General features: G+C 42.8%; 1 protein-coding gene across 1 annotated transcript in view; it reads left to right on the forward strand.

Annotated features, from left to right (window-relative positions):
- The window catches only part of ABCC3 (ATP binding cassette subfamily C member 3), a 46,593-nt gene that overhangs the window by 27,226 nt on the left and 6,959 nt on the right, over nucleotides 1-12,408 (forward strand). The window contains exons 12-23 of the mRNA XM_027691833.1: nucleotides 1,186-1,389; nucleotides 2,619-2,765; nucleotides 3,172-3,259; nucleotides 4,287-4,353; nucleotides 5,258-5,384; nucleotides 5,721-5,897; nucleotides 6,738-6,905; nucleotides 7,633-7,816; nucleotides 8,738-8,843; nucleotides 9,525-9,678; nucleotides 11,025-11,232; nucleotides 11,946-12,256. Coding sequence (XP_027547634.1) covers nucleotides 1,186-1,389; nucleotides 2,619-2,765; nucleotides 3,172-3,259; nucleotides 4,287-4,353; nucleotides 5,258-5,384; nucleotides 5,721-5,897; nucleotides 6,738-6,905; nucleotides 7,633-7,816; nucleotides 8,738-8,843; nucleotides 9,525-9,678; nucleotides 11,025-11,232; nucleotides 11,946-12,256 — 1,941 coding nt within the window. The remainder of the gene's footprint in view (nucleotides 1-1,185; nucleotides 1,390-2,618; nucleotides 2,766-3,171; nucleotides 3,260-4,286; nucleotides 4,354-5,257; nucleotides 5,385-5,720; nucleotides 5,898-6,737; nucleotides 6,906-7,632; nucleotides 7,817-8,737; nucleotides 8,844-9,524; nucleotides 9,679-11,024; nucleotides 11,233-11,945; nucleotides 12,257-12,408) is intronic.

Here is a 12,408-nt window from a genome sequence, read left to right on the forward strand (position 1 = left end):
GTTTTTCCATAGTAAATTGAATGCTATTTAGGGGAAAGGTGTGGCATTGAGGCAGTGGATCTTCATACTCCTGGAGGAGCTTTTGGGATTAGCAAGAGATTTCCTTGTCTCCATATCCCTTCACCTGGTATCTGCCTCTAGGAGTATCTGGAGAAAGGCACTGAAATAAATGCTGTTCTTTAAGCTGCAAATGAATGTTTTCAGAGATGGGAGCGAAACCTGGCAGCTTGGGTTTTATGCTAATAGCCAGTGTTGACATTCACTGCTACTGAGCTGGGCCAAATTTCATTTATTAGCTTAAGGTAAAAGGCTCTTTTATTCCTTTCTTTGTAGTCTTAGTTGTCTCTAGTCAAGAAGTCTGAAAAAATACCAATATAACAGTGCCCTCTGGCTTTGTGCTAGAAAAAATCTCATAAATGGCTTGTGCTGTGCAGCCTGTCAGTGACTGTTTGGAAGATTTAAAAAAAAAAAACAAAAACCAAAAAAATCAAACTATTGATGTGAAAAAGGTAAGAGTTGGAAAATGAATCTGAATCATGACATTTAAGCACAGCCTTAGTAACAGAGGGGTATTATTACATGCTTAAAGAGACATACAGACTTACCATTGAATCTCTTGATGCTGACATCAAGAGATTAACATTCCTTTTCTCCCTTGCACACTGTGAGACGCTCAGAGCTGCATATTTTTCTGTGCATGTGTGTATGAATTTTGTGTATACAGTTGAGCAGGAATTTTATTTTTTCAAGAACTGAATGAAGCACTGTATTCTAATATATAGGAAGAAAACAACTAGGAGTAACCACAGTTTTCAACGGATGCCATAAGAAATACAACTGTGCATATCAGGAAAAAAAATCTGAAGAAATCAAAGGAAGTAGCAGGGTAGTATTTTTGTGAAGTGCCTGAATCTTAAAATGGTTTAAAAAATGTAGCTCCTCAGAGTGAAGATGAGTGGAAAGCTTTTGTACTCTGCTTTCCAGGCAGTTTCTTTGATTTCTGGTTTCTTTGGCGGTATTGACTTGCACAAAAAGCTCACTGATAACAGTCTGGCTTTCTGTGATCACCTTTTGCATCCTCTTTAGAAATAGCCCAAGGACCAGCACAGCTGTGAGACATATGTTGAAAGCTCTCATCTGGCCCTTGCTGTGACACTCTGTCTCCTGTGTTTACCAATAACCCAGGTGGAACAAATGCGATATAAAGACTCCCGCATTAAATTAATGAATGAGATCCTGGGTGGCATCAAGGTGCTGAAGCTGTATGCGTGGGAACCATCCTTTTCACAAAAGGTCCTGGAGATACGAAAGAACGAGCTGCGAGTTTTGAAAAAATCTGCTTATCTCAATTCTTTGTCCACCTTTGCCTGGATCAGCGCCCCGTTCCTGGTAAATTGAATTTGCATGACTCTCTAAGCCGTGCAAGTACATCCTTGAAGGATAAGTGTGAGGCTTTCTGCCTGCTAAATGTACATAGGAATAAAATGTAAATACTTTTTCGAAAAAATTATTCGCATGCCTTGAATCAGAGTTCCCTGTTCTCAGGAGCCTTTTGGTTAATCGGTATTAAAGTATTTTGTGATAGAGGCTGCCAGTGGAAGCTGGGAATAGCTGTCTCAGGAGAATTTCCAACCACTTCAAAGTACTTCCCATAACAAATTGAAACTAGAATATGAAACCTCAGAGATATCTGTGAATAGCAAAAATAGCAAAGGAAATTTTAATTGAGTCAGTCAGGACAACGTCTGTCTTTAGCTCTCGTTTCTACCTTCGTGTTACAGTGCTCTCCTTGTTTTAGTGGGAGAGGGAGTTGTCAAATTATTCTACAACCTAAAAAAGAGATTGATTTAATGTAAAAACTAAAGCCCAAATGATACATTGCCAATTCTGAAATGCTTTTTCCTCAATTTTGTCTTTCCCTCTATTTTCCACTTCATTGCACTTTGATCCCTTTTGCAGCAAAGGTTTTGGTGAATAAAACCATTCAGATAAGTCCTTGGTCAAAAATATTCATAGCCAACTATTCTCGAGATCAAAGACCTGGCCCTACAGAAATGTCCTGAACAGCCTTGAGATCCTGCCCCTTTCATGGTTCCTTAAAGTTAATGCACTTCCTTCAATACACATTCCAGTTCCTGCTCACCATTAGTTTAATGCATGGAGTGGTCCTTCCACAGTGGATGGTCCCTGTCATACAGCAAACCAACAAATAACTTGGATTTTACTCCCTTTTCTATTGATTAGTAGAGGTTGTTTGCTTAGCCTGCAGTTTACAATGGGAAAATTTGGTTGGGTGGAGTGTGAAAAGCAGCCAAACCACAGCCTGATAGCAGCTTTTCCTTTTCATTTACCCAAGTTCTGTAGTTCACCTCTTGAACCTCTTAGTTCAACTCAACATAACCATTAGTAATCTGAAAGTTATTTCATTCCGCGTGCCCTTTTTTTTTGTACCAACTTGTCCAAATGACTTGTCATTCTTAAAGTGTATTGAAAAGGTCAGAAACAAGGAGTTTTGTGGTTGATACTTTTATTTCCAAGATGCCCATCAGGCCTGAGTGCTTTTTAAAATGTCAGAATGTAACACACGTCTCACAGTAAACTCCCTTTCTGGCTTTCAGGTAGCGCTGACGACATTTGCCGTCTATGTCTCAGTGGATGAGAAGAATATCCTGGATGCAGAAAAGGCTTTTGTCTCCCTCTCCTTGTTCAATATCTTGAAGTTTCCCCTCAATATGCTTCCACAAGTCATTAGCAATATTGCGCAGGTAAGGAGGGTTGGGTGCGTGGGTTGTCCTGAACAACTCGAACAGAAAGAACCCCACGTGCCCCTGATTTCTGGAATGCAGAGATCCCTTGCATCTGCCTGTTAGCTGGTTTTCTTTTTAATACCCTTTCTCTACTGCTGCCCTGTCTTGGAAAGCCTGACATCATCTGAGTAAGCCTGTCTGTGTGAATTTTGCTTCACTCAGATAAACTCAGCTTGGTCTGAGAAATTTTGCGGTTAAAAGCTCAGATTTCAGCATAAGTGTGATTGCAGGGAAAGAATGAGTCACTGTTCAGGAAGCCCATGGGGGGAAGGCTTAAGCCATTGTGCATGCTTTCTTTTTCAGTAGTAAGAGCATTAAGTTCTCATTAAAAGAATAATAAAATAACACCACGCTCTTTTCTTAGACAAGTGTTTCCCTAAAGAGAATTCAGCAGTTCCTGAGTCATGATGAACTTGATCCAAATTGTGTGGAAACAAAGGTGATTTCACCAGGTAAAGACATTGGTATTTTTTTTAAATGAAGCTAATACAACAGCATCTTATATCTGTTTTGGACTGGTGGAGTTATGAAAAAAGGCAAAAAGAAAATAACAATAGTAATCTTGGGTTAGAAAAAAAAGCAAACAAGAGGAAGCTGCTGCTTTGAAAAGTACATGTTTAGTGTTCAGGCTATGTGGAAATAAGAAGAGTTTCTGGCAATATTTTTGAACTTTGAGCTTGTTAGGCCTGAGTTTGCATCTGCAATGTGCTGGATGCTCACAGCACTGAATATGAAGGGCATCCACTGACTAGGAACAGCAAGGCTTGTTCAAACCTTTCACACTGCACAAGTCTTCAGAAGCTTTGTACACAGTTTTGATTTCTTGTGTTGGAAACAGTATCCCAAAATAATTGAGTGAGCCAGGTGGCCTCAAACAAAAGTGTTTCATCATGTAACACGCTTTGGTGACACTATAGCTTGAAACTTTATGTTACATGTGATGCCACAGACAGAGGAGGAGGAGGAATGGCTGTGTGTCTGTCATGAAATTACTGTTCTGCACCACCCCACCAGGAAATAAAGAAAGCCTGCGGATCTATGACTTGTTAGTGTGACAAGCAAAAAGCTGCACAGAGTCAAGTTTAATCTGATGCATCAAAGTCAACAGCATGCAGTGACCTCCTACTGACTTGAAAGTGGTTTCTGAAGCAAAGTTGTGCTCAGTTGCAGGGGGATACTGAGGAGCACATGTTGGGACCAGCCTCCCCATGGCAGGGTGAGGCAGGGCAGCTTTTCAGCTCCATAGGTCTGTTAACTCACAGTCTATAGCTTAAGCTGCAGTTGGTTATTTTCACTCTGAACAAGCCTGTCTTGTGACCCACAGGCATGAGACTGTGCTTCCCATGCCAGCAGAAAAGGGAAGTGCAGTGTATGTGAAACACCCGTAAATAAAGATCCCTCTGTCTGCCCGTCTCTCAGTCGTGCTGTTCTGTGTAACACATTTCCTGCCTCCTCTGTTGTTGTGTTTTTGTCACACAGGCAATGCCATCAGTGTAACAAATGCCACGTTCAGCTGGGGAAAGGAGCTTAAGCCAACTTTGAAAGAGTAAGATTTTTTTAATTCTTTTTTGTGCAGTTGCAATGCAACATCTACCTGGTTTCTGGCTTCTAGGAGGTCTATTTTGAACGATGTCTAGTAAAAACCACACATCACATATGTGCATCTCTTGTGGCAGACTCATCCCTGTGGTGGTGGATGGGCCGCCTCCAGACTGTGGGGGGGTGCTTGTTTTGCTCATTTGCCTATTTGAATGAATACAAACAAAATTTGCCTGGAAGCATATGTTTCCTTATGTTATGCATCATGATCCGTGCAAACAGCAATTTATATTGATTTCATTAGTGAAAGGCACTTTGATGGCAAAGAGACTCTGTCCATCACTCATTTCCTTATTAGTTCACCAAGACCTAAAGCAGTACCTTTAGGAACATAGTGGGGAAAACAGTAAAGGATTTTAACTGGGAAGTCTTGGTTTTTTGGTGTCAGTTTTTACCCTATTTACTAGCACTGGAAATACAGTTCTAAAGTGGTTTGAACATTTTTAGATGGAATGTGTTCACTCACTACTTCGTTACGATTGCTCTTGGTTTTAAAATTAAGAACCAAGATACTTCTGGAAGATTATCTTCTTTCAAAATGCTTATGAACCCAGTTTGACTTGCTGATGGACTGATAGGACACAGCAGAGGGTCTTAGAAGGCTTGTTACGAATCCTACTGCTTTAGGAACAATCAAGATAGATTAATGCTGGGTTTCCATTTGCTCCTACAGTTCTGGTTACAGTACACGAGAAAGGGAGGAGAAGACCAGTGACCAAGCTATGCTTACTATATCCAGTCAGGCTGAGGTCAGGCTGATTTGTCACTGTGTATTTCAGCCCTGCTTTAAAGACCCCTGATGCCTTTAGTAAACTAATGTTTAATTAATTTCCAGCCTGTTTCCTCCACAGTATAAATATGTTGGTCCCCAGTGGTGCTTTGGTTGCCGTTGTTGGCCATGTTGGCTGTGGGAAGTCTTCTCTGGTGTCTGCTCTCCTGGGTGAAATGGAAAAGCTGGAAGGAGAAGTGGCTGTGAAGGTTGGTATTGTTCACAATGCCATTTAATGATGGTATAGAAATGTGCTGCTTATGCCTGCCCTTGCTTAGAATGAATGTCAGGCTGCAGAGGGAATTCTGGTTGGTCCTCTGGCAGCTTGTCTGTGTGTTTGAGTTTTACCCACACCTGTTCAGTTGGGTTTTATATGAACTTTCCTTATTTGATCGACTATACATTAACAATTTGCACACATATATGTATAATGTGAATGTGTGTGAAGCAGGAGCCATATATGTGCTGCAGATCTTTATCAGAGCTGTAAGCATGAATTGCTGCATGTTAAAGTCAGAGGTTTCCTTTCTCCCTCCTTGTTCTAGGGTTCTGTTGCTTATGTGCCTCAACAAGCCTGGATCCAGAACGCTACGCTGAAAGATAACATTTTGTTTGGCCAAGCTCCTAATGAGGAAAAATACCAAAATACCCTGGAGGCCTGTGCTTTAAAAACTGACCTGGAAGTGCTGCCAGGAGGAGATCAGACTGAGATAGGAGAGAAGGTAATTATTTCCTTTTCAAGTCAGACCTGCTTGGTGATCCCTGGTCTACCTAAAGAGAGAATGCTGAAAAGTCAGCACTTGGTTTGGTTTGATCTTTACAATGGCATCCCTGCTACAATCAACACCAAAACATTCAGGGCAGTTCTGTGGAAGGCAGTTTGACTTAAACTTGTTCCTAACTTTAGGCATGTGCTTGTATTATGATGCAGAATTTCATATCTAGCCCTGGAAGATCAGAGCACCCTCCATTTATTGTGCAATTGTAAAGGTGCATCTGCCCAGAATAAGTAAAGACCTTCCTTTTCCTGTAGGGATAAAAAGGGAGGGAACATATGGTTGTGCTTCAAGTGAAAAAATGATATGATCATCCCTTAACACATTTTAATGAGGAACTTTTACATCTGTGATTAACAACAGAGATATTCTTTTTTTCACGGGCCACTAAGTTTGAGTTAGATTTCATAAAATGGGGTGGAGATGTGGATTTATATGCAGGATGAGAGATGTGAAAGATGTTCCAGGTGCCACAGCCCTGCTTTGAAATTTACATTTTACATCCCGGTTGACGGTTTTCCTTTTTATGTAGTTCTGTGTTTTAACAGCTCCCTTCAGGAGCTTATTAAAAAGAGCCTCACTGTGTCTCCAGATTGCTGAGTGAGTGGAAGTTTGGCAGTGAACAAACAGATCTAGAGGCGTTGTGTTCCTGTCTCTGGGCGGGTTATTCTCTTCAGCGCCTCATGTTTCAATTTAGCATCCGAGTGTTGAGGCTGGGTGAGAGCCATGAACAGTCAGAGCTGTTGTTGTGTGATGTGTTTTGTTCTCTCCTCTCTCTCCCTTCAGGGCATCAACCTGTCAGGTGGGCAGAGGCAGCGCGTGAGCCTCGCCCGTGCCGTGTACAGCGGCTCTGACATTTACCTGTTAGATGATCCCCTGTCTGCCGTGGACTCGCACGTCGCAAAGCACATCTTCGACAAAGTCATCGGTCCAGATGGGGTACTCAAAGGAAAAGTAAGCTGACATTTAGATCCTCTTAAAACTGCACACAAGCTTGGGAACACTGGTGGGTAACAGGAAAGCTGTTTCACCACCCAGGCTTGGGTGCCAGCTCGCTCCTGAATTTCTGTCTGTAGCTGGCAACGGGGACACCTTTTGTCACACTGTGATGAGCTTATTCACGCCCAGAAATTATGTGATCTGGTCAGCACATGCAGAGGCAGAAACCAGCTCTGTCTTTTAAAATCCCCGCTGTGAGATCTCCAAAAACAAGGCATTTGCAGAAACTTGCACAGGTTGGCAGTGTTGCTTGTTGTTACTCGGAGGTGTGCGGGGAGGAAGCTGTACCAGATACTGATGTTACAGAGGCCTTTGGCAACATGCAACCAGACTGCAGTCGCTTTGCTGCACCTTCTGCTCCTGTTATAGTCTTCTTGGATTATCTCAGAGCTCAAAAGGGAAGGGCTACAAAGAAAATCAGCATAACGGAAAGAGGGAATGATAATTCTGTTGGTTTAATTCCCTCTGTGGCTGTATCAGCAGCAGGAGCATAGTGAGTTCATGTACATATTTCCAAGCTCATTTGGCCAATGATGACAGTGTTATTTCCACGGGCATTTCACCTTGATACAATAACTCACTCCCTTTCCCAAAAACTTGGTAGTATTTGACTTGCTAAGTAGTGTTAGTCCCCACAGTGACAACTGAAAGATTTGTGGTTTTTCTCTTTTTCCCTATCCAGACCCGAATTCTGGTGACCCATGGCATCAGCTTCCTACCTCAGGTAGACCATATAGTTGTCCTGGTCGATGGCAAAATCTCTGAAATGGGATCTTACCAAGACCTTCTGAAACAAAACAAGGCCTTTGCAGAATTCCTGCGAAATTATGCACTGGATGAAGACATTGAAGAGGACGAACCAACAAGTACAGTATTGCTTTTTCTTAAAACATGTCTTTTTCTGTCAACAAGATTACAGATATTTTCTCTGTAAACTGCCCCCTGGGTCTTCATGACAACCTTGCATTTGCCTTTCTGCACTACCGTGAAAATTATTGTCTGTGGCCAGGTCTGTGTTATTCAGAAATATTTTCAAAAATTCCTTTCAAAATTTCATGTGGTTTGTCCTAGAAGAAAATCAGCTCTTATGATAGAAATTATTTTGAACTCAGCAATTTATTTTACAATTAGCAAGGCCAAGCTCATCAGGAAAACAAAGTAGCCAAAAAAAACACTGGCCTTGCTATCAAAGGGGCTACCCAGTGTCTGGTGTGTTTTCCCTTTATCTGTGGTTGTTTTTTTTTCTTCATGTAGCAAAGTTCAAACGACATTTTAATCTTGGCTTACTTTTCAGCTTGATTTGATTCTGACAAAATGGTACAAGATTAAAGCATTTTGGTAAATGTTTCCCCTGTGTGACACTGTTCCCACGCTCTTTGATTGCAGCACTGCTGCTCTCCAGCCAGGCAGAGGGGAACAGGCACGACATCTTCCAGCAGCAGCAGGGGCTTGCAGGAGCTTCTGACGTGACTCCCCCAGCCCCAGATCATGCCTAGAACACGCTTTATGAGTGAATTTAGCTGAAACCAACTCTGACACTATTGCCTGACATTCTGATGTGTTAAAGGAATGTGATGTAAATGCATTTGGCAGCCAACTTGCCTCACAAGATCTTTGCAATTATATTCAGAGAAGCAATGCACAGAAGTAAAACCAGGGGGGATTTTATGCACTGTGATTTTCCTGCTGTGGTATTGTTTTTCATGACTCTTGCTTTGCATAGCCACCTTTTCCTGTGCTTTCTGCTTTATGGGGCAGAAAATCTGAGGTGTGATCTTGTCTTGCAGTGCTGGAGGAGGAAGAAGTCCTGCTGGCTGAAGACACCCTCAGCATCCACACCGACCTGGCGGATAACGAACCGGTGACCAACGAGGTCCGCAAACAGTTCCTTAGGTAAACGTGAGGTTCATGTGTTTCTAATCTCTGTCTGGGGTGAAACACATCTGAAAGATGTTATATCACATACCCCTTCTCCATCTGGGCTTTAGTTTGCTTAGTTTCCTCTTACAAATAAATTGGTTTAGTGTCCTTTTGAAAAAAAAAATGTGAAAGAAGGTCAAATATCTATTCCTGCAATCCTCTTTTGAATCTGAACTGAACCCATTTCTTTAAGCAGCTCTCTGGTTCTCAGGTAACACTGCTGTATGTATTTACCCACTCAACACTAAACTGCTGCCAGTTATGCTATAAATAAACCCTTTGCATTTCACCTTTCCCTTGGGAATCTTAGAAATCTTTAGAATTTTTTATAACCATACCCACAGATCCGTCCAGCTACTTTTGATATGCAAACAGAGAAGCTCAGGGTTTAGCTTGAAATGTCTGCCTTGCCATGAAGCCTCTAAAGGCCTTTCCCAAAGAGCCCAGGTTCTGCCACAGCTGTTCTTAGATGCTGTATTTCTGACACCACTGAACATCCAGAGGGGTGGTACCAGCACCCACATCTGTGAGTGAGGCTGGCATGGGAACTCAGTGGAAGGGCTGGGAATAAGTCCAGTCTGCTGCATCCCAGTCATGCCTTAGCACTGCTTCAATATGCCCTTTTTCTCCTAATGACTCTTTTGTTTTAACCAGGCAACTTAGTGTAGTGTCTTCTGAGGGAGGAGAATGTCCCAACAAAATGTCAACGAAACGAAGAGTCTGTGAGAAGAAGCCAGCAGAGCCTCCTCTGCCAAGAAAAAATGCTAACGAGAAACTTATTCAGGCTGAAACCACTGAAACAGGCACGGTATGGTTTGATTTCCCCCCCCCCCTTTTGCTACATTTCTGTTTGAAAAAGAATCATTTTTATTTTAACGTTTGATCCAGTTCTGTTAAATGTGTTGTATAAATCATGACTGCAGGCTTTAGGCCTTAATCTGGTGGCCACTGACCATTCAAATTTAGGATTTTGGCAGAGGTTTTGGCACCCAGCAAGAGCTATATACTTACAGGAAAAAAAAAAAAGAAAAAATCCCTTCCAGCTCCCGTCACAGTCACTTGATACCGTCCCTGCCTTTGCCTTGCAGAGCTTTCAGCACTGTTGGTTTTTAAACTGTTTGGCTGCTGCTGGGTCCAGCTGCAGCAGTGGGTTACGTGAGCCAGCTGCCTGCTGGGTGCCAGAGGGTCTGCTCTGCCTAAATACCTGCCACCCCCATCCGAGAGCATTTTGTGCTTATAGGTACAAAGGGGCTGTATTCCTCCTGAGCAGGGCCAGGGAGTGAAATGGGAACAGGGAAAAAGAGAAGATGGGAATAAAAAAGTAAAAGAAAGGGACATAAAGGAGCAGCAGAAGGAAGAGGAGCAGGGAGGTTTGCTTAAAGAAAGCCCCTCCACTTCAGAAGGCTCAGTGTGTCCTGTTTAGTCTGATCTACTGGTCCACGGCACACATATGTAATTAATTTTTTCTGTGGATTATTTTAACTTTCAAAGTCCCTAATCGACAACACTTGTATTTTAAATTATTCCTTCTTATGCTTTTTTTTTAAAGACTGAGTTTTTTCCTGAATCTATCTCTTTTGGCTTCTCTGCCTTTTTGCACTACCTTTGAGATAGCACCCTTACTCTTTGCCACAAGCATCATCTGTTTATATTCCTGCTGGGGTGCACCAGCATTTGGTACCTCATTTAAGTTGCTGTAAAGACACAGAATGGAGGCATATTCAGCACTTTTCCTCAAATAGGCCATTTAAAGTAGTCCTGAGCATGATAGCCTGCCAAGTTGCTTCTTTTGCATGAAAAACTTGGCTTCTGTTCTTGTTACCCATCCTTTGCTGCTATTTGATCAGCCTCTTTTCTTTCCCTTTTCTTTCCCCCTCTGGCATAGTCTTAAAAACTAAAACCCCACGAAACTAATGAAATACAGTTCCTCAACAAGGAGGAGAAGAGTATTTCAGAGAAGTTTCTGGCTTGTTCTGAAAGTCATCGCCCTGACGTGGAGCTCAGGCAGATGAACTGTTCTCTGTGGTGTGTTAAAGCCTGGGCAGTTTTGAACTCAGCAGTTCCCCTGACAAAGAATTTTTTTTTCTTCTTAATTCTCTCTAAACTCCTGCTTGTGTGAGCTGTACAAACCAGCTTTGGTGTGTGATTTTGCAGGTGAAGCTATCAGTGTTCTGGCAATACATGAAGGCTGTCAACCCTGTCCTTTCTTTAGCAATATGTTTCCTATATTGCTGTCAAAATGCTGCTGCCATTGGGGCCAATGTGTGGCTCAGTGACTGGACCAATGAGCCAGTGGTGAATGGGACTCAGCACAACACAGCCATGAGAATCGGAGTCTACGCTGCCTTGGGCCTCTTGCAAGGTGAGGGCAGATAAAATCATGATGTCTCAATGCTTAGGGAAGAGGAATTAGGTGGAAAAGCTAGTAGCCAGTGGTCCAAACGGAGAATAGATTTATATCAGATATTAGAAAGAAATCATTTACTGTGAGGGTGGGGAGGCCCTGGCACAGGTTGCCCAGAGAAGCTGTGGCTGCCCCATCCCTGGAAGTGTTCAAGGCGAGGTTGGATGGGACTTGGAGCAACCTGTTTAGTGGAAGGTGTCCCTGCCCATGGCAGGGAGGTTGGAACTAGATCAGGTCCTATCCTAAGCAAGGGAGGTAATGTAACCTGGTACTGCAAAGTCTGAGCTCAGCCCAGTGCTTAATTTTGTTGTGAAGCCCTCAGAGGGGGTTGGACAGGTGACATGGAAGCTTTAGAGAGGTAAGTTGGAGAGAAAACATGACAATTTTTGGTGTAGTTGTAGTATTAGGACTTCATGGAGGCTTGCGGAAAGCAGAGGGAGGATGGTTGTGTGCCTGTTTTACATAGACAGGATGGTGAAATCCTGCAGGATGTGTTCCTGTGCCTTAGGCAGCAATGCTGTAGTGCTGATGTGCACGGTAAGAGAAGGGTGGACAGGGAATACAGTAAAGTAAAAAAAGCTTCAAGCTCAACAGTAACAGCCAGGAATCAAGGAGCTGTGAATTGGGAACATCATGTTCATGGATTAACACGTCTCCTGCTCACCCACCAGGGCTGATAGTGCTGATCTGCTCCTTCACGCTGGCCATGGGAGGCATCAACGCCGCCCGGACGCTCCACGCTGCGCTGCTGGAGAACAAATTTCACACCCCACAGTCCTTCTACGACACCACCCCGACCGGCCGCATCATCAACCGCTTTTCCAAGGACATCTACGTGATCGATGAGGTCATCCCACCAACCATCCTGATGTTCCTTGGCACATTCTTCACCTCCGTATCGACCATGATTGTGATTATAGCGAGCACTCCGCTCTTTGCCGTGGTTATAGTTCCACTTGCAATTCTGTACTTCTTTGTTCAGGTAACTGGAAAAATATCTGACTACCATTGTAACCTTATTCCATTCCTTTTTCTGTTAGTAAAAACAACATTAATTTCGGGGGAAATTGAAATATCTGGAGTAGCTACATGTTTATGTAAACAAAATATTATTTTACTTCTCTCAGAAAAAGA

The sequence above is a fragment of the Neopelma chrysocephalum genome, unplaced genomic scaffold (assembly GCF_003984885.1).
Source record: "Neopelma chrysocephalum unplaced genomic scaffold, ASM398488v2 Primary Assembly neopelma1_84, whole genome shotgun sequence".
Taxonomy (NCBI): domain Eukaryota; kingdom Metazoa; phylum Chordata; class Aves; order Passeriformes; family Pipridae; genus Neopelma; species Neopelma chrysocephalum.